Source organism: Primulina eburnea, chromosome 13 (assembly GCF_022965805.1).
Source record: "Primulina eburnea isolate SZY01 chromosome 13, ASM2296580v1, whole genome shotgun sequence".
NCBI lineage: Eukaryota > Viridiplantae > Streptophyta > Magnoliopsida > Lamiales > Gesneriaceae > Primulina > Primulina eburnea.
In genome coordinates this window covers 30,667,835-30,690,889 of record NC_133113.1, presented here as the reverse complement: position 1 = coordinate 30,690,889, position 23,055 = coordinate 30,667,835, and the positions used below count along the sequence as shown (strand labels likewise).

The following is a 23,055-nucleotide window of genomic DNA, read 5'->3' as shown; positions in this document are numbered from 1 at the left end:
AAAATCCAACTTTACTTCTATAAATTGACTTCATTACATATTCAAAAAATCACAAATTTCTTCCACTTTCTTTCAAAAAATCAAACTTTCTTTCCTCTTTCATTTCATTTTGAACCTAAACATGAAAATGGATCCGTGGATAATTGATGATCCCAACACTTATTCCTCAAATTCTTCTCAATTAAATTATCAATACTCCAACGAGCAAATATTGAGCTTTATATTCAATCAAACTCAATTTTACCAAAATTCCAATGAAACCCTTCCTCTTAAACTAAAAAAGAAAGGGAATGAGATAGGTGTTGATAACGGGGGTGAAGGCATCACAAGGAAACATCAAACAACAGACGAAGATCGAAAATGAACGTCTCGCAAAGACATGGTGCAATGCTTCCACCAAACTCACACTTGACAATTATCAAAGCAACACTAGTTTCTATGAATTGATTGGAAGGAATATAATCATCAGTTGCCAAATAGATGGAAATTACGTGCATAGATAATGTGCGATAACATTTCACAAATATTGTGTCGAGTGTTCGCTTTCCAAAATAAAATAAGTGAAGTAAAAATAAATAACCAAATTAGATCGTTATTTAAGATGAATATATTCATTTTGAAATATTTTATTTTAATTGAAATTCAACAATTTTCTAATTAGATTTTTTTTTGTTTAATATATTCAAATTCAAACAATGTTCGAACAAGATTATGAAAGTATATGGTCCGATGAGAAAAGTTTGATGAATGTTGAAAAAGTAACCAAAATTATTTGTTAGAAGATCTTTTTCAAAAAAATTACCAAACAAATTTTAAAACTTTTAAACTTTCAACAATAGGTTGTTATGAACATCTTATGAACTGAATCAAACACCTTCTAAATCACTCACGTCTTCAAATATGCAACTTGAGTGAACTAACAACGAGAAACCATCAAAAATATATTTTTTTTAAAAAAACAAAGAAATGGCTTCACAATGTAAATAGTATAATCAACTCATCGGCCGATGAACTTTGTCAAAAAATTCCTGAAAAATCAATGATGCCATAGAAAGGGCTCGGGTCATCTTTGTACTCGGACAGGAAGGGAGGAACAAAGTAGGACAAGTCCAGAGTTGGTCCTGGAAAGCCAAAAAAAGACTGAGTGGAAGCAATTTCAAATAAAGAAAGTGTAACATGTTTAAACAACCCCGAATGTGCAGAAATCTGAGAAAAACATATCATACTACTATGGACTCATCTAAGTCGGGCAAGACAATGTTGAATGAAACCGCCTGGACGAAAAAGGCGTTTAGCCAAGCAGGGAAGCCCTTAGCATCTTGGACACTTGCAGCTCTTTGGAGTCTTCCATGACCAAGGAAGGCAGGGTATCCGAGAAATTTAAGTTAAGTGATAGTGGATCCTGTCCTCTCGGTAATCGAGGGTATGTTCCCTCCATATTTCAAGGTCATCCGACGCGGGTTCACTTTACCCTTCACCTACAAGAACCGTCCAGGTCGGTTCCTTCTTTTTCAGACCGACTAAGAGGAGATTGGAGCGGGGCCCATAAGTATGAGTTAGCATAATCATTTCATCTTTTTCTTATGCAGTCGCATCTGCTATTTTGCACAGTACCATCAAAACATTTTTTAAATCTGGGAAAGAGAAAAGGTGTGCCCCATCTCATTGTACTTTATATGTTCATATTTAAATTAAAGCCATGTGTTATGCATATAGCATCAAGTTTTATTTTATTTTATTTTTGAATATTCATCTTTTAAAATAAATAGAAATTTAAATATGAATAAGATGCCTCAATGGCATCTCCAATTTAAGAACATATTCTGATCTAGTAAATCATCTATTGAATATTTTTAGTGCACTTCAAAATTTTAGTTGGTAATATTGGTGCAATGATGTTAAATATTCTAGTGAATCTTACTTTCAAGTTGAACTACAATTCCCACTTTCCTGAGAAAGATAATGGATTAACACTGACCATAACATTACAGAGTATTTTCAGGTGCTTTAGCCCCAAAATTATAGCTTACATCCATCACAGTGATAAAATGAAGAATTTCTCTAATTCACTCTTGTTTTCTTTCTCACGGTGTCAAGAAAACGCCCTTGAATTTACACCAAGAAAATCTCTCGCCAAGTCTATCTCTATCACTCAATAATCTTAGCAAGTCCTCTGCACTGCACTTGAGTGTGCTTCATATATCGAAGGCTGGTCCAAGATTCAATTAACTCAACCTCCTCCTTAACCTGTTACTGCCAGTGATGTGCTTTTAATCCGATGAGATGAGTTATCTACAACTAACTAGGACAACAAAATCCTAGTTAACACTTTTAACCGTTACATGGACATGTAGTCATGTATTGAGTTCTGTAACACTTTTATCCACAATTTGTTATTTAACTCGATACCATGTAGTAGAGCCTCCAATGGTCCTCCTAAAGGGCTACACATCACTGGTTAAGTTGATTAATTCCAAACAATAATTGAACTTAATGCTTAGAAGAACTTCAATGCACATATTAGCGTGTGGGATTATTATGCTCAATACTAATTTTGTTTACTTCAACAGACCCTGTCTCGATCAATTCCCTTACAAAATGTAGTTTTAGGTTTTTGTGTTTGGACCTTTCGTGGAAGACTCGGCACTTTGACAAATGCACAACACTTTAATTATTGCAATAAATTACCAATGTCCTTTGTCCAATACCAAGTTCTTCTTCCAATCCTTTTATGCACATAGCCTCCTTAAAAGCCTCTGTAAATGCAATGTATAAAGCGTCTGTGGTAGACAAAGCTACCACATGTTGCAGCATTGCATTCCAGCTTCCAGATGTTCCATATACTGTGGAAATGCATCCTATATGGGATTTGCAAATCAACTTTCCAAATCTTTCCAAGACTTTACGTAAATAATTCTTTTGTGTCAAATGCAACTCTCTTCTGCTCCTGTCTTACAATCTCCATCCGAAGGATCTTCTTTGTTGCACCAAGATTCTTGGTTTCAAACTCATCACTGAGTTGAGCTTTAAGATTGCTAATTTCCGAAATATCATGCCAAAAGCATGTCGTCAAACATATAGTTGAACTTGTGATTTGCCATTAAATCTTTTAGGCAAAAACTTGTGTGAGACGGTCTCACGGGTCATATTCGTGAGACGGATCTCTTATTTGGGTTATCCATGAAAAAGTATTATTTTCTATGCTAAGAGTATCTTTTTTTTTTTTGATAAGAAACAGATTAAAATCCGTGAGACGGTCTCACATGAGACCCACTCAATCTTTTATACTATTGTCTCGATGTTTGTTTCAAATTGTATGATGATATTTTTAACAAGCAAACCAATGGTATATCAGATTTACCTCAAACACCTCGGGTCGGCTAATATACATGCTCTCTTCTTGCAATGAATGGGGATAAGTAACATAATACTTGATTATTTTAAGATCATTTGTATTATTCAATTTGCGTATATATATAATTGTACTGTGTGAATGCATTGATGTACCAGTATGTTGCGTAACTCATTTGTAAAAATATGATGTTGACATATTATACTTACAATTAAAAAAAATATCATAACGAATCTCAGAGGGATATCAAGTCATTTAACTTTCTAGACCGATATCTCTCTCCAGTGAGAGATCGGAGAATTGGAGGCCAATGCGGGTTTGTTGCAACTATCACCTTTATGAAGATGATGCACAGAATATTGAGCATCGATGTCCATAATTGGTTGGGGCCATATTTTTTCAATATTGATATTTCCAGCAATATTTATTATCTATTTAGGAGGCATCCGGATGCCGGGGAGAATAAAGATGATATATTTGGAATTAAAGATACTCAAATCTCTTTGAGTTTTGACTTTATTAAAACAATTGGTTTAAAAGCTAGTGCTATAAACAAAAATCCAGATAAAAGAGACCAGATATCTCATTTTGAGAGAGGTAAGATTACAAAATTACAATATACTTGTATATACATTCACGCTTATACTAAATTTCTTTTCTTTTTGTAGGCTTTAAGATATGCAATTGATTCAAATGAAAATGTGTAGAAAAATGGCCGATTATTTCAGTGATGCTCATCCATGAAAGCTTTAAGGACGGTAGAACGGTATGCATCTATTTATAAATTTATTTGTAACTAATGTTTAATGGTATTAAATTTTTCTATAACTTGAAATGATAAAAAAAAATAAATGTTTATAGGTTGTTTACGAATGACCAAATGAGTTTGAAAAGTCATCTAAAGATCTGAATCCCCATGCAGTTGTAATTGTCGGAAGTTTCAAAATCAAAGCTCAGAGAGGATATGAACAGTACGTGATTGTGCAAAACATATAAAGGTTACAAAGGGGCACTTACCATGAACTGAGAACACAACAATTATGATATATACAATGTCACGCCCCGAGATCGGGGTTAGTTGACACCGGCGTTGTTTAACAATCACACAATCGAAACAACAAGCCTTTCGTAGCACAGTATAAACCGAACCAGTTTATATATCATAATTTCAATGAAATAACATTGTCTTTACAAAAATGAAATGATTAAGACGACAGAGTTTTAATTGCGGAAACGTAAATCTGATTAATAATAACTTAAACATAATCGATTTCCTTGAGCATTCACCATCCCCAAAACTGCTCGGATTCTTCCTCCTCAATCTGTTCTTCGGACTTATCTGGGAAGGGTTGTAAGGGGGTGAGTATTTTGGGAATACTCAGCAAGTGGGGGAATATCGAGCACAATAAATACAACATGCATAAAATTTGAATCATAAATCATGAGTTCATACGTACTTCATAACACATGCATAAACTTTACCAGCCACTGTGATTTATCTAACCTTATATGGTTTACTGACGTCAGTCCCTAATTTTTACTCCTCTAAGGGGGCGAGGCCGTATAGCGGTAATATCCCCCACCGCGTAAGGGTACGTCATGGTTGGGATTCCCACCCATATACAGTCGACTCCTCACAGTGCTTAAAACAATATGACAATTCGACACAAGAAAAGGAGTAGAAAAGAACATGTACTCGACTGTATTTTCAAAAACAAACGAAGAATGCATAATCGGAATTAATTCTTTAAAACAGCCCACTTACAGTAGTTATTGATGCAAAAAAAAAAAAACGTAGGTGCTCGGCTTCGGGAAGTGGATCGTTCCTTGTTCTTCACTCGGCGGTACTACGACTCGATTTTTCTTGGAAGATTTTCGGCAGAGTTTCGGCTAGGGAGAGTGCTGAATTCTCGAAATTTGAAGCAAGGATTTTCGAAAATTAGGTGTGGGGAATGACTAGTGTTGATGCACTATTTATAGGGGAGGAGGGTGGAGCTAAATTTGGCACTAAAAATCATACCAAAAATCATATCAAATCCCCTAATATTGGCTCCAAATTTCCTTGCCATTCTCGAAAAATATTGTGGCCAAGTGACGGGATTTACTTCTAAATTGTATGATATGTTTTACTTAATATTGAATTTCCAAGGTATTCCAATATATCTTCTCAAAATATAGATACCCAAAAATATAGTAATAAAATCTCAAAAATTTCCCTTACAACTATTTCATTATATTATTAAAAGATTTCGGTTCTCACATTCCTCCCTCCTTATGAGAAGTTTCGTCCTCGAAACTGGAGTTGACTCGGTCTCCAAATCGGTAGGGATATTCCTTTCCCTTACAATCTACTACCGCATTGCTTCTTGCTAACCAATTCATTCCTAAGATGATATCGAAATCGACCATGATCAACTGTATCAAGTCAGCTCTAAAAATCTAATTACCAATACCGATTTTCACTCTCTGTAAATTTCGTCAGTTTCAATGGCTCTACTAGTAGGCGTGGCTATTCGGAAAGGTTCAGTTAGCTTAACGGGCTTACGTTTTTGCTTCTTAGCCAATCTCTTAGACATAAAGGAATGTGTAGTGCCACAGTCAAATAACACATAAGCAGGCACTTGCTGAAAAATATGGTACCTGACACAACATCATTTGCATCATCTGCCTCCTCCTGCGTCAGGGCAAACACCCTGGCATTCGGTTTGTTCTCCCGTGGTTTGTTGGCATTCGCCCCTGAGCTTGACCCGTTTCCTTTACCTGGTCCAGTTGTTTTGTTGGTGGCGGTAGGACATTCTGCAATTCTGTGCCCCGATTTTCCACATCCAAAGCATACACCGCTGGCCCTTCGGCATTCCCCGGAGTGCTTGAAGCCGCAAGTTGGGCATGGCTTGAGCCCTTGATGGTTATTGGTGGAGAATTGCCTTGAGGGAGGTCCATCCGACTGATTGGGCCTCTTGAACATTGGTCTGTCTTGCGGAGGTTGGCTGACAGGGGGTCGCTTGTTCCTGATTTCCCCTTCTCTTCGACGAATGTCAGCTTCGGCTCGGATAGCCGCACCCATTAGGTCTGAAAAGTTGGCAGATTGGTAGACTGCTAGAGCAGATTGGATCCTGCTATTCAACCCCTTCTTGAAACGATGCAATTTTAGAACTTCGTCCGCCATGATTGCTGGAGCATAAGATCCTAAGGCGTTGAACTGGGAGGTGTATTCTACAACTGACATATCCGGAGTTTGAGTGAAGTTTTCAAATTCACTCAGCTTCTGCAGTCTGACCTCGGCTGGATAATACTGTTTCAGAAAAGCTTCTCGAAATCGCTGCCAAGTGATTGGTCCTGCAGCTGTCATGGCTGGCGAGATTGCTTCCCACCATTTTCCTGCTTTATCTTCTAGGAACGGCACCGTCACGTCCAATTTCAGTGCCTCGGGAACTTCCAATAGGCGATGTTGAGTCTCTACACTTTTCAGCCAACTCTGGCTAACTTCGGGGTCGGCAGCGCCACTGAAAGTTGGGCACCTGTTCTTGCGCAGTGATTCATAATGAAACTTGACTCCGTGCTGTGGTGGAGGTGGTGGTGGCTGATTGGCGTTCTGGTTCCCCAATCCTTGCAGTGTTGTCGCCACAATGGTTGCTATGGCCATAAGATCAGCTCGGCTTAAGTTGACTGCCGGCGGGGGTCCATTCCCTTGCTCGTTTTCTTGTCCGCCTTCACGGTTGTTATTAGCATAACGCGGGTTGCGGTTCTGTCTTGGGGGTCTGCCGGCCATTTCCTACAGATTGCAAGTTCTAAGAATTGGTTGTACGAATAAAGTTCATACAATAGATTGCGCTGAAATAACTGGAAATCAATGAGCCAAATAAAACAAATTTTATTGATTTCTAGAAGAAAGAACATGACCAATTTAATGGAAATAAAAGTCGTACTGAATAAAATATCAACAACGGAAAAAGTAAAATGAAAAAATAAAACGCTCAAAATATCATAAATATGACAGAATAAAATATCAGGATAAAGTAAGGTACTGAAAATTAAAAGTTTTTCGAAAATTTCCAAAATGGAAAGTTTTGAGATGGACATATGGATTCTAAGAGTATGTCGAGAGGATTACAGATCAGTTGACAGAATCAAATTCGGAGTTTCCTACGAAAAAATCGAAGAACACATGCTGGCGGGTTGACTCGTTGACTCGGCCGAGTTGACTCGCCGGGTTGACTCGCCGGAGTATAATCGGAGTAAAGAAGTATTACGGCGACGACGTAAGGGTCACGGAACCGGTGACGGCACGGAAAGAATCGGTCGGAACACTACCTAATTTGGCCGGAAACTCGCGAGAAATCGGTTGACTCACTTGAAATTGGGCGTTTTCGATTCGTTGATCCGAATTCAAAATTGATTGATGGGAAATGTTACCCATTTATAGTATAGTGTTCTGGGAAAATTAATTGAACATCGGAGTAGGATTGGTAGGGTAATTGGACAAAATAAGTTTCGGGCTAGGGTTCATACGCAATTTCCGTAGATCTGAAATTCCGGTTTCACACGAACACGAAATATAAAATTGATTAAGGGATTTTGTTCGTCTCGTCGAGGCGGTTCTGGAAATGGTCTCTGATTGAATAAAAGGTACCGGAAGCGGCCGGAATCGGCGAAGAATGCGGCGGCGTGTACGGGCGCTGTTAGCCGGAAAAATTCCCGTTGCATCCGAACTCGAAATCTGAAATTGATTTGGGGCTATTGTTCGTCTCTTCAAGACGATTCTGGAACTGGTCTTCGATCGAAGAAAGATTACCTGAATCGGCCGGAATCGGCGAAAACGCGGCGGCGCGCGCTAAGGGCCTGTTTGGCCGAAAATTTCCCGAATTTTTTTTTTCGAAATTCGATTTTTTTTTTTTTTTTTAAAACTCGATTTTTTCCCACTCGGATTATGAACCTGGCGGCTCTGATACCACTTAAATGTCACGCCCCGAGATCGGGGTTAGTTGACACCGGCGTTGTTTAACAATCACACAATCGAAACAACAAGCCTTTCGTAGCACAGTATAAACCGAACCAGTTTATATATCATAATTTCAATGAAATAACATTGTCTTTACAAAAATGAAATGATTAAGACGACAGAGTTTTAATTGCGGAAACGTAAATCTGATTAATAATAACTTAAACATAATCGATTTCCTTGAGCATTCACCATCCCCAAAACTGCTCGGATTCTTCCTCCTCAATCTGTTCTTCGGACTTATCTGGGAAGGGTTGTAAGGGGGTGAGTATTTTGGGAATACTCAGCAAGTGGGGGAATATCGAGCACAATAAATACAACATGCATAAAATTTGAATCATAAATCATGAGTTCATACGTACTTCATAACACATGCATAAACTTTACCAGCCACTGTGATTTATCTAACCTTATATGGTTTACTGACGTCAGTCCCTAATTTTTACTCCTCTAAGGGGGCGAGGCCGTATAGCGGTAATATCCCCCACCGCGTAAGGGTACGTCATGGTTGGGATTCCCACCCATATACAGTCGACTCCTCACAGTGCTTAAAACAATATGACAATTCGACACAAGAAAAGGAGTAGAAAAGAACATGTACTCGACTGTATTTTCAAAAACAAACGAAGAATGCATAATCGGAATTAATTCTTTAAAACAGCCCACTTACAGTAGTTATTGATGCAAAAAAAAAAAACGTAGGTGCTCGGCTTCGGGAAGTGGATCGTTCCTTGTTCTTCACTCGGCGGTACTACGACTCGATTTTTCTTGGAAGATTTTCGGCAGAGTTTCGGCTAGGGAGAGTGCTGAATTCTCGAAATTTGAAGCAAGGATTTTCGAAAATTAGGTGTGGGGAATGACTAGTGTTGATGCACTATTTATAGGGGAGGAGGGTGGAGCTAAATTTGGCACTAAAAATCATACCAAAAATCATATCAAATCCCCTAATATTGGCTCCAAATTTCCTTGCCATTCTCGAAAAATATTGTGGCCAAGTGACGGGATTTACTTCTAAATTGTATGATATGTTTTACTTAATATTGAATTTCCAAGGTATTCCAATATATCTTCTCAAAATATAGATACCCAAAAATATAGTAATAAAATCTCAAAAATTTCCCTTACAACTATTTCATTATATTATTAAAAGATTTCGGTTCTCACATACAAAATTTTAAAAAGCTTAACTGAAAATATCAAAAAGTACTTCATTTTTCGATTAGATAATAATAAAGTAGACAATAGACATCACAAAAAACTTGGTCGTAGAAATCGTATGATGTTAAAAACAATTTGGCTATACTGATGAAGACTAACATCAACCATTGGAACAAAAAAAATTCTCACATAATTGTTGTGTTCCTAATTCATGGGAAGTGCCCCTTGAGAGCTTTAAATGTTTTGCACAATCACATACTGCTCATATCCTCTCTGAGCTTCGATGTTGAAACTTCCGACAATTACAACTGCATGGGGATTCAGATCTTTAGATGACTTTTCAAACTCATTTGGTCATTCGTAAACAACCTATAAACATTTATTTTTTTTTTATCATTTCAAGTTATAGACAAATTTAATACCATTAAATATTAGTTACAAATAATTTTATAAATAAAAGCATATCGTTCTACAGTCCTTAAAGCATTCGTGGATGAACATCACTGAAATAATCCGTCATTTTTATACACATTGGACAACTTAGTCCCTTTCCAACATTTCGCATATCATAAGGCCTATATATTAATTGCAATTTTGTAATCTTACCCATATGTCAAAATGAGATGGTATTTTGACATAGTTGGTCTCTTTTCTCTGAATTTTGCAGATAGCTCTAGCTTTTAAACCAACTGTTTTAATGAAGTAAAAAATCAAAGAGATTTTAATGCCTTTAATTTCAAATACATCATCCTTATTCTCACAACATCCGGATGCTCCCGAAATAAATAATAAATATTGATGCAAAAATCATCAATACAGAAAAATATGGTCTCAACTAATTATGGACATCGATGACCAATATTATGTGCATCATCTCCATAGAGATTATAGCTACAACAAACCAGCATTGGCCCCAATTCCTTGATCTCTCAATGGAAAGAGATATCGGTCTAGAAATTTAAATGACTTGATATTCATCTAAAATTCATCAAGATATTTTTTTAATTGTACGCATAACACGCCAACAACATATCATTTGTGAATGAGTTACGGAACACACTAGTACATTAATACAAACACGCAGCACAACTACACATATATCCAAATTAAATAATAACATTGATTTTAAAATAACGAAGTATTATATTACTTATCATCATCCATTACAACAAAAATGCGAGACATAGCTGAGTTTTGCACGAGTGCCAAGAAAACCACCAGTAAAGAAAATAACCATCACTATTAAAAACATTAATTGTTTCAAGATAATTAATCTTTAATAAAAAATAAAAAAATCCGATTTTTAATATTATTCACAAAATACTGATGATATAATAAGCTAGAACAATAATAAAAATTATAAAGAATCAGAAAATATTGACTTGAAATAAATTACCTGAGAATCAGAAGCAATCAAGATGCCAAAATTTTCAATACTTCATCCACGACAAGTTCCAAAACAATCAATTCTTGCTATTCATATTGACCTGTAAAATTCCAAGAAAAGTTTAATCGCATCATTTTCATAGGTCGTGCAGATGCTGGGACGGAGCTAGGCGATTTATGGGAGTAGGGTGAAATAAAATTCAAGTTAGTTAATCATTACTTAAAAAAATAAAAACATAAATCTGGTTTTTAATATTATTCACAAAATACTAATAGCAAGCCAATACAATAAAAGTTATAAAAAACAGAAAATATTGTTGCAAAATAAATTATTAGAGAATTAGAAGTGACCAGAATCCCAACATTTTCAATACCTCATCTACGAAAAGTTCCAAAACAATCAATTCTTGCAACTCATATTGACATATGAAAGTCAAAAAAGTTTAATCGCATCATTTTCATAGGTCTTGCTCACATTATTGTACATGAACTAGGTACAACAATAATGTGAGCAAGTAATAACATCGAGAGGATGGTACATTAACCTCACAAAGCAATACCTCATCATCACGCTTAAAGCAAACAGCTCGAAAAAGACGATACTCGTCACTTCTACCATTCTGTGCCCAGAAAGTCATGCAGTAGTAACATCGATCAACAAAAGAGTAGAGCTTCTCAACTTTTACGAGCATGAAGTTCTTTTGCTGTTATTTCCCCAAAAATAAGCAGAACAAATTAGTATGTCCACTACAAAATCTGGCCTGCAAAAATGCTAAATAACAAGTCTAACCTCTTTTTTTGTAGAAGTTCATGGCCGATTTCGCATATTCTGTGACCCAATCAAAGCAGTTGACATCCACTGATGTCAACGTTCCACACTTGTTATACAAACAAGGGTCCAAATAGTCTTCACACATCTGTCAACAAATTTAAACAAAATTTAGTTTCCGACGTGCGGTAATATAGATGGTTCCCACCAAATTATTAGATCCAATTCATGAGTTAACAATTGTGGGTTTGGTAAGAAATTTGCATCAAATTTTCTTTCCGAATTTTGTGTTTCTTCTAAGCAAGAACAAACAAGATCTAAAGAAAAGAAACACATGGACTACAAACAAAGAAATTTGTGTACCTTGTGGAGATCTGAAAACGATTTCTCTCCCATTATACGAAAAACTGCAAAATTAGCATCAGAACACAATTGAAAATTTTCTTTTGCTGGAGCAAAATTCACAAATATTAAATAACTTTCGTAGTACAAAACAAAACTTCATTTGATGGCTTACTGATAGGTGTCAATTTTACGTATCTAAGTGCATCATTTTAAGTCCATTAGTCCGAAAGTTTTGGGGATTAACAATTATGTTTTTATCATGTGATTAATGAATTTTTACTTTGTGCTGCCTAATAATTTCAATAATACCAAATTTTTTCCATTTAATAGTTATATATACATATGTACAAAAATTTTTGGGTGATCCATCACCGATCTTACTAATAATTATAATTTTAGTGATTATTTTATTGGGTTTGATCCATCACCGATCTTACTAGTATGTGAGACATGAATTACACCATCAGAACCAAGAGCAGAATCATCCCGAAGATCATTTCTCCTGCTTTCACAATTGACAAAAATAGCTAGTAAGAAAATGTTTCACAATCACGAACCTAATCTAAAAAATATAAGCATATTTTTTTCAATCAAAAAAGGATATAAAATAAAAAAGACCAATATAAGTGGGAAAAAATATTTCCTAAACATTTAGCCTTATGTTACTAAAAAAAAAAGGCAAGGAGCCACAACGTTTTCATCCGTAAGACTGCACTATCATCAACATAATATTTGGGTGTCCTGGGGCTTAAAGCCCAAAGAGAAAACGAAGTACACGATTTACATAAATAAAGCTCAATAAATTAAAAAATTATTCTAAAAGATAAAATAAAATCAATTTATTTTAGAAAATATGAGATCAAAAATTAAAAATCATCATTTTCATCTTCCAAGTATCAAATATTAAAACGCGAGAGCAGAGGCAATGTAGGGCAGCAGCGACACATTATTAGGGTTTCTTCTGTTACGTTTTGTAATAAATAGAGGAGAAATCACTCTTCTGTCAGAATTTTTTTAACAAAAAGGTTGTTATTCTTCGAAGCTCGCTTAGAGAGCACAGAACCGTGCACTTTGGAGAGCACAGAAGCACACACAGCGAGCTTCGATGTGCCTTGCAAGTGCACACTTTTTGCGCTTTTGACAACTATGAGCAAAACTTTATGATTGTCAGGTAAAATTTACCAGGTAGCTCATTAATGAATAGAACAATTAGATGCCCTAAAAACTAAGAAAATCTTAAAAGTAGAACATACAAATACTTAATCAACGGAAAATGAATATAAGAACACGACAAAACATAATTTCTAGTTATTCTGGATATGCTTGTACCATGTGTCAGAGGGCTGATCTTCATCTCTTTGACAGAGTTTTTTGACATAATCATCCACATTGTCAACCAACATTGAAATTTCACCAGTATACTAAAAAGAATAAGACAAAAATCAAACTCCAAACTTCTTAGTCAACAAGTAATGATCAAAGGAACAACATTAGATGACACAACTGCATTCCTCTTCCGCCTATTTAAAATCTACTTTAAATTTTACAAATTATGGTTTCGACATCTGTGTCATACTTCATTCTGGGTTTCATTCAATCTCGGAGTGTAGCAGCACAATGCACCAACTAGAAACTCAAGGAAATACTTCAAGCATTTACTTAAAAGCACAGTGACACGGTGACACCAGCATCAAATTTCATTTGACAAGCTACATTTAGAACTTGCCAACCAGAGTTCACCATAATCCATATACTTTCTCTGTCTTAAATATTTACCTCTCCCAATTTCATTATGGCTATGGACTTTGAAACGTTAACAAAATCCGAAAAAAAAATCTAGGCATGTATCACATAGTTAAAATAACCTAAACCTCCATGGTTTGAAAGGTAAAATGAACAAACTACTAAACCTAAACATCTTCATGACATATTGGTTTGAATTGGCGTGAAAAGACTTTGTACCAACACAGATGATAGGAATTTTTAAGACTGTTAACAAAGATATTTTGCTCGACGCAACAGGTTAAGCACTCCATAAACCAAAAACCATTGAAGATTCACATAAACCAATAAGATTGCACAAGTTCTAATAAAATATGCATAAAAAAAAACTAGTATATCATGGCGAGGATGGTACCTTGATCTCACATAACAATACCTCATGTTTCAACACATTAACAACACATCGAAAAAGATGGCACTCATCACTATCACCATCCTGAGCGCAGACAGTCATGAAAGCACATGCATATGAAGAGTTGAGCTTGACAACCTTCACGAGATTGAAATTCTTTTGCTGTAAACAAAAAAAAATGCAAAACGAATTTTTTATGTGCATTAAATAATAAGGATTAAGGGCTGCCAATAAACCAAATAATTTATCTAACATTTTCCCTATTGTACAAGCTCAAGGCTAGTTTTGCCCCACGGTTGACATCATATGCCCTGTCGTCAATGTTAACATGTGTCGTGGCTCTACCAACATGAAACACATGCGGTTCAGTGTCACAATAGGCATCACATATCTGTCAAACAAATTTGTTTAAAAAAGGTTTAGTGTACGAGAAAATGGTAGGTCCAATTTAAGGGTCTATAAGTTGTGGGTCAAAATAATACTGCATAAATCTGCAACAAACTTTTCTTTCCCCAAGTTTTTGTTACTTTTTTCGCAAGGAAAATGTATAAGATCCAAATGATCGAGTCATATGGTGTAAAAAGAATGAAATTACATGCCTTACGAAACTCCCATGTGTTATCCATCAACTCCCATGTGTTATCCATCAGATGAAAGCCCTGCAGAAATCAGTGCCACAATTCAATTGAATCCGACTGCAATCCCCAATTAACTGCCTATAGTGCAATTTGGTATACGAGGATTTTAGTTTGATCATTAGTTGTCATTATGTTTGTCCCATCCATTAATTATTGCTTAAATATATACGTATTAATGTAAATTATTGTTAAAAAAATTAGTAAGATATTCCCCGTTACTTTCGATTATTTGCCGTGTTTTAATGGATAAATATTTTTAAAATCCATTTCATTCTATATGTTATGTATTTTACCAACATATATTTATCATTAATTTTTATTTGAATGTTTATATTTCAAATATTAGCTAAGAGAAGCATAACATTGAAACATTGGGTGTAATAATTGTTTTTACAGGATAAAGTAACCGCAACGTGTTATTTCATATGTTATACGGTTAAAAGATTTGAGTTATATTGTAACCACCAAATATAACTTTTGATAAAGCGACAAACCTTCGATCCTATAATTAATATCAGAACCAAAGAAACGGGTTCGATTCTCATTGATTAATTATAAGAAGTACACATTGATAAGAAGATTGATGAATATAATAATTGTCTTTACTGGATAAAACAATCGAAACATAGTGTTTAAACTATTGTACGATTAAAAGATTTAAATAACACTGTAATCATCATGTTTGACTTTTAGTAAAACGAAAAAATTTAGATCCTACCGTTATTGTTCAGATTGTCCGAGACAAATTCATCTTTAGGATGTGGATGCAAGACAATACCATAAAAGTTCAATAAAATTATTTTTAAAAAAATAAGAAAAAAATTAAAAATATTTGATGGTCTTCATTGTAAAGTTAAAAAAAAAATATCATAATATTTATTGAAATGTGTTATTGCTATATATTTATCTGGATCCATGTAAATATATGTATAGGAATAAAAGAATTTGATCTTTCGAAATATAACGCAAAAGTTAAACTCGGTATAATAACATCTTAGTCAATACAATTCTTGAACGATGACCATTCACTCCTAATACTTAATAGCTCTCGGAACCTATATTTTAAATTGTTTTGGGCAATAGTACTTATTTAATATTTCAAACTCTCTTCATGACCACCAGATAAGCCAGTATCTGAACCACCAGCAAAGCCAACTCCATGATCATTTCTACCATCACTTTCGTCCAAAAAAAAATGAGTTGGAAAAAACCACACAAGAATGAACACACACACACACACATAGGTGAGTGGAAAAAGGAGACATTAATTAAACATCTAACCTTGTATTACTGGAGGAAGAAATCGCCAAACGAGAATTGACAACAGCATCAACATCCCAATCATCGAAAGCAAGATACTTCAGATAGTCACTCAAATTTGGACAAATCTTATTATTATCATCCTGCTCAGCCGGAATCGTAATTTTATCATCGTCCTAAAGAAATACGACAAGAATCAACTTCAAAATTTTTATGTATGAGAGAGAAGCTCGTGTCTTCAATGGTACAATTTACATTCCTCTTTGGATTATTTAAAATCTCAACCAAAATTTACATCTTATGTCTGCCATTCATCTTGTACTTAGTCATAGGTTTCACTCGAGCTGGGTCTGCAGCCTCACTCAATCTACATCACACGGCACCACAACTCAAAAGATTTTCAAGCGTTCACTTGAAAATACAGTGACAAATACACCAAACTTATTTGGCTGCCTACATCTACAACTTGAGGCCCAGCACTCACCATATCTCTGCTCTGCCTTAAATTTTGTCTTTCCCCATTTCGTATCTTATGGCTACAGACTTAAAGACATATTCACACATTTGTCACACAAATTAGACAAGCAAGTAACTCATAGTTTTTAAGATGAAAAGAACTTGCTGTAAATCCAAATTTCTTCATTAAATAACTAAGAATTTTATATCATTATAGTTGGTTTGATTGATTTGCATATCTCTTGCACCACCCTGTACTTAACATGGACTTTCGAGATTGCAAATCAAGATATTTTGTCTGACGACAGCGTCCACAGATACCAAACCATTGAACATTCACATGAAGTAGGAACAACGATAATGTGAACAAGTAACAACATCGAGAGGAAGGTACATTAACCTCACAAAGCAATACCTCATCATCACGCTTAAAGCAAACAGCTCGAAAAAGACGATACTCGTCACTTCTACCATTTTGTGCCCAGAAAGTCATGCAGTAGTAACATGGATCAACAAAAGAGTAGAGCTTCTCAACTTTTACGAGCATGAAGTTCTTTTGCTGTTATTTCCCCAAAAATATGCAGAACAAATTAGTATGTGCACTACAAAATCTGGCCTGCAAAAATGCTAAATGATAAATCTAACTTCTTTTTTATTGTAGAAGTTTATGGCCGATTTCGCATATTCTGTGACCCAGTCAAAGCAGTTGACATCCACTGATGTCAACGTTCCACACTTGTTATATAAACAAGGGTCCAAATAGTCTTCACACATCTGTCAACAAATTTAAACAAAATTTAGTTTTCCACGGTAATATAAATGGTTCCCACCAAATTATTAGATCCAATTCATGAGTTAACAACTGTGGGTTTGGTAAGAAATTTGCATCAAATTTTCTTTCCAAATTTTGTGTTTATTCTAAGCAAGGACAAACAAGATCTAAAGAAAAGAAACACATGGACTAGAAACGAAGAAATTTGTGTACCTCGTGGAGATCTGAAAACGACTTCTCTCCCATTATACGGAAAACTGCAAAATTAGCATCAAAACGCAATTGAAAATTTTCTTTTGTTGGAGTAAAATTCACAAATATTAAACATCTTTCATAGTACAAAACAAAACTTCATTTGATTGCTTACTGATAGGTGTCGATTTTACGTATCTAAGTGCATCATTTTAAGTCCATTATTCCGAAAGTTTTTGGGATTAACAACTATATTTTTATCGTGTGATTAATGAATTTTTACTTTGTGCTGCCTAATAATTTCAATAATAGCATATTTTTTCCATTTAATAGTTATATATACATATGTATAAAAATCAATAGTGCTTCTTGCTTCGATAAGGCGCGCGCCTTAGGATAAAGGTGCCCTTTCCGCCTTGGTGAGCCTTGCGACTTTAACAACTATGTGTAATCCTAATAATTATTATTTTATTGGGTTTGATCCATCACCAATCTTACTAGTATGCGAGACATGAATTACACCATCAGAACCAAGAGCAGAATCATTCCGAAGATCATTTCTCCTGCTTTCACAATTGACAAAAATAGCTAGTAAGAAAATGTTTCACAATCACGAACCTAATCTAAAAAATATAAGCATATTTTCTTCAATTAAAAAAGGATATAATATAAGAAAGACCAATACAAGTGGGAAAAAACATTTCCTAAACATTTAGCCTTATGTTACTAATAAAAAAAGGCAAGGAGCCACAACGCTTTCATCCGTATGACTGCACTATCATCAAGATAATATTTGGGTGTCCTGGGGCTTAAAGCCCAAAGAGCAAAACAAAGCACACGATTTACATAAATAAAGCTCAATAAATAAAATAAAATATTCTAAAAAGATAAAAATAAAATCAATTTATTTTAGAAAATATGAGATATCAAATATTAAAAATCATCATTTTCATCTTCCAAGTATCAAATATTAAAATGCGAGAGCAGGGGCAATGTAGGGCAGCAGCGACACATTATTAGGGTTTCTTCTGTTATATTTGGTAATAAATAGAGGAGAAATCACACTTTTAATTGGTGATTTCTCCTCTGTCAGAATTTTTTTTAACAAAAAGGTTGTTATTCTTTGAAGCTCGCTTAAAGCGAACACAACCGTGTGTTTTGGAGAGCACAGAAGCACACACAGTGAGCTTCGATGTGCCTTGCAAGTGCACACTTTTTGCGCTTTTGACAACTATGAGTAAAACTTTATGATTGTCGGGTAAAATTTATCAGGTAGCTCATTAATGAATAGAACAATTAGATGCCCTAAAAACTAAAAATCTTAAAAGCAGAACATACAAATACTTAATCAACAGAACATGAATATAAGAACGCGATAAAACATAATTTCTAGGAATTCTGGATATGCTTATACCATGTGTCAGAGGGCTGGTCTTCATCTCTTTGACAGAGTTTTTTGACATAATCATCCACATTGTCAACCAACATTGAAATTTCACCAGTACACTAAAAAAAATAAGACAAAAATCAAACTCCAAACTTCTTAGTCAACAAGTAATGATCAAAGGAACAACATTTGATGACACAACTGCATTCCTCTTCTGCCTATTTAAAATCTACTTTAAATTTTACAAATTATGGTTTCGACATCTGTGTCATACTTCATTCTGGGTTTCATTCAATCTTGGAGTGTAGCAGCACAATGCACCAACCGGAAACTCAAGGAAATACTTCAAGCATTTACTTAAAAGCAAACTGACACCAGCATCAAATTTCATTTGACAAGCTACATTTAGAACTTGCCAACCAGAGTTCACCATAATCCATATCCCTTCTTTGTCTTAAATGTTTACCTCTCCCGATTTCATTATGGCTATGGACTTTGAAACATTAACAAAATCCAAAAAAAAAAATCTAGGCATGTATCACATAGTTAAAATAACCTAACTCTTCATGGTTTGAAAGGTAAAATGAACAAACTACTAAACCTAAACATCTTCATGACAGATTGTTTTGAATTGGCGTGAAAAGACATTGTACCAACACAGATGATAGGAATTTCTAAGACTGTTAACAAAGATATTTTGCTCGACGCAACAGGTTAAGCACTCCATAAACCAAAAACCATTGAAGATTCACATAAACCAATAAGATTGCACAAGTTCTAATAAAATATGCATAAAAAAACTAGTATATCATGGGGAGGATGGTACCTTGATCTCACATAACAATACCTCATGTTTCAACACATTAACAACACATCGAAAAAGATGGCACTCATCACTATCACCATCCTGAGCGCAGACAGTCATGAAAGCACATGCATATGAAGAGTTGAGCTTGACAACCTTCACGAGATTGAAATTCTTTTGCTGTAAACAAAAAAAAATGCAAAACGAATTTTTTATGTGCATTAAATAATAAGGATTAAGGGCTGCCAATAAACCAAATAATTTATCTAACATTTTCCCTATTGTACAAGCTCAAGGCTAGTTTTGCCCCACGGTTGACATCATATGCCCTGTCGTCAATGTTAACATGTGTCGTGGCTCTACCAACATGAAACACATGCGGTTCAGTGTCACAATAGGCATCACATATCTGTCAAACAAATTTGTTTAAAAAAGGTTTAGTGTACGAGAAAATGGTAGGTTCAATTTAAGGGTCTATAAGTTGTGGGTCAAAATAATACTGCATAAATCTGCAACAAACTTTTCTTTCCCCAAGTTTTTGTTACTTTTTTCGCAAGGAAAATGTATAAGATCCAAATGATCGAGTCATATGGTGTAAAAAGAATGAAATTACATGCCTTACGAAACTCCCATGTGTTATCCATCAACTCCCATGTGTTATCCATCAGATGAAAGCCCTGCAGAAATCAGTGCCACAATTCAATTGAATCCGACTGCAATCCCCAATTAACGAGTACAAAATGTTGGATCCAATCCAAGAGGATGTAAATTGTGGGTCAACGAATAATGCAGCACTTTGCATCAAACTTTTATTTCCCCACTTTTGTGTTTCTTGTCCGCAATGAAAAAATTATAAGATCGGGGTCGAAACAAATCGTCCCAAAATATTTAAAAAAAAAAGCATAAAAACAGCAAGGCGAAACGAAAACATATGATAAAAGAAAAACAAAGCGAGAGAGAGAAATCGGAACCGAGAGAGTCGAGAGCTGATTCGGTGCTACAGCGCGTACGAACAGAAACCCTAGCCAGAGTGTAGGCGGAGGAAAAGATGAAATTGTTGAGCGTGATAGATGGACATATAATATAGAGTTAATTCGCCTTGTACCCCTCAGAATTTAATTCCTTATATTTTTGACCTTATACCATTTATATTTTGTAAACTAATTTTTAATATAATTTTATATCAAAATTGTCCTCACCAATTACCTCTTACCTTCTCCCATTCTAAATCATCCCCTTTAATTATTTTTGTCCACGAGAATTGCCGATGCCATCGTATTTATTTATTTATTAAAAGAATAAGACGACCAAATTGTCACGTAGAATTAGTGTTTTTTCTAGAACTCCTGATATATTATTAATAATTATTAGATGTTTCAAAAAATCATTTGAACTTATAGCTTAAAAGGGTGTGCACTAAAAAAAATGGTTTGTAACGCTCAAATCTATCGCTAAAACCGTCACAGTCGTGACTAAGTCAGTTGACGTTGATCTTGAAAAACCGTCACTAAATTTAATATTTATATTTATTAAAAATTTTATTTTATATTTAAAATTTTATATATCAAGTTTTTTTAAAAAAATTATTTATAATGTATTTGAATATTTATCAAACATAATAATTTTCGCTAACCGTGTTTCGAAAGAAAACATTAAACTAATATATATTTAACTGAATCCAATTGACATTGTATATAAAATAAATCAAGTTTGACTGATGTTTAAATTAAGAAATGGAATAAAAATCATATACAAAATATAATAAAATACCACAATGTTTCGATCTTATCATCGTCGTAACCATCGTGATCGAGCCCTCGAATCTTCGGCCAGGCTACCCCTAACATTGTGATGCGGATCTCTTATTTGGATCATTTATGAAAAAGTATTACTTTTTATGCTAAGAATATTATTTTTATTGTTAATATCGGTAGGGTTAACATGTCTCACGGATAAAGTTTTTGAGACCTATTCTTGCCTAAAAGATCGAGCCATCATGTGACTTAATTTATTTCTAAATTTAATTAATTTATAACTATTTAAGCCTAAGATTTACTTATGTTGGTATTTAATAATTAATAAATTTAAAAATAAAAATTCGGTGAAATAAATTAAGGGCAATTTGGAAAAAAAATACATCTGCACATAATTTACTTAAGATTTAGTACCTATCAGTTTTTTTTTCTATTTTAATACCTAACAAAAGACAAACTTAGTTTTTAGTACATGTTTCATGCATTTTTACTTTTTTACCCTTATAATTAATAAAAAAATTATATAAATACATAGTTTTGTTTGTTATCTTCTCTTTCCACTCATGACCGATGCATTTGGATGATATGTATATTTAATTTAAATATTTTTTTATTTAAAAAAAATACATTAACAACTAAGAATTGAACTTTTTGAAATACTTAGTTTTACTTACGAAATACTTAATTTAAATTTTAAAATACTTAATTTAGTAAATTAAATACTCAGAATGTGTATTAAAATACTGGATATTTGAATATACAACGCAAGTTAACCAAATGCTCTCATTTCCATCCAAGATGCATTTGGATGACACGTTCATTTCATTTAATTATTTTTTTACTGTTAAAAAACAAATTGCAACTAAGCATTGAAGTTTTTCAAGTACTTAGTTTTACTTGTGAAATACCTAATTTCAGTTTTAAAATACTTGATTTGGTAAATGAGATACTCAGAATGTGTATTAAAATACTAGATATTCAAATATGCAACTTAAGTTCACCAAATGCTCGCATTTCCATCCAATATGCATTTGGATGACATGCTCATTTCATTTAATTATTTTCTTTATTTAAAAAACAAAAACAAATTCGCAACTAAGCACTGAACATTTAGAAATATTTAATTTTATTCGCGAAATACATAATTTCAATTTTAAAATACTTGATTTGATAATTGAGATACCCATAAAAGTTAATAAAATGCTGGATATTTTAGTAGGCAATGTAAGTTCACAAAGTGCTCGCATGTCCATTCAAGATGTATTTGAATGACATGTACATTTCATTTAAATATTTTTTTTATTTAAAAAACAAATTTGCAACTAAGCATTGAACTTTTTCAAGTACTTAGTTTTACTTGCGAAATACTTAATTTCAATGTTAAAATACTTGATTTGGTAAATGAAATACTCAGAATGAGTATTAAAATACTGGATATTAAAATATGCAATGTAAGTTCACCAAATGCTCGCATTTTCATCCAAGATGCATTTGGATGATATGTTCATTTCATTTAATTATTTTTTTATTGTTAAAAAACAAATTTGTAACTAAGCATTGAACTTTTTTAAGTACTTAGTTTTACTTGCGAAATACCTAATTTAAATTTTAAAATACTTGATTTAACAAATGAGATACTCAGAATAGG

At 34.1% G+C, this 23,055-nt stretch overlaps 1 protein-coding gene across 17 annotated transcripts; it reads right to left on the bottom strand.

Moving 5' to 3' along the window:
* Positions 1-870: 870 nt before the first annotated feature.
* On the bottom strand, positions 871-20,605 carry LOC140808931 (uncharacterized). Of its 17 annotated transcripts, none has more exons than XR_012113053.1 (11): positions 20,271-20,601; positions 19,925-20,062; positions 19,675-19,833; positions 18,876-18,967; positions 17,960-18,027; positions 17,483-17,526; positions 17,143-17,271; positions 16,913-17,056; positions 16,063-16,217; positions 10,906-10,996; positions 876-1,121 (listed from the first exon to the last, which is right to left on the bottom strand). XR_012113053.1 is itself a non-coding variant. In XM_073166317.1 (11 exons), the coding sequence occupies exons 1-10, from the start codon at positions 20,316-20,318 to the stop codon at positions 14,790-14,792; spliced, it is 957 nt and encodes a 318-aa protein (XP_073022418.1). In that variant the 5' UTR covers positions 20,319-20,605; the 3' UTR covers positions 14,398-14,534; positions 14,743-14,789. The 17 variants fall into 17 exon arrangements, 6 of the variants coding, with proteins under 6 accessions (XP_073022418.1, XP_073022417.1, XP_073022416.1 ...); XR_012113055.1 differs by lacking the exon at positions 876-1,121 and adding an exon at positions 1,947-3,035 and having other exon boundaries at positions 16,063-16,184; positions 20,271-20,605; XR_012113050.1 differs by lacking the exon at positions 876-1,121 and adding an exon at positions 1,947-3,035.
* Positions 20,606-23,055: the final 2,450 nt, after the last annotated feature.

Bases quoted from the DNA above. Each gene is read 5' to 3' on its own strand.
- LOC140808931 (XM_073166313.1), bottom strand. From the start codon at position 20,318: ATGGATAACACATGGGAGTTGATGGATAACACATGGGAGTTTCGTAAG. The intron at 19,834-19,924 runs GTTAGATAAATT...TTTTGTTTACAG, and splicing joins GCTTGTACAATAGGGAAAAT to CAAAAGAATTTCAATCTCGT. The intron at 18,028-18,875 runs GTATAAGCATAT...CAATTGTGAAAG, and splicing joins GACCAGCCCTCTGACACATG to CAGGAGAAATGATCTTCGGA.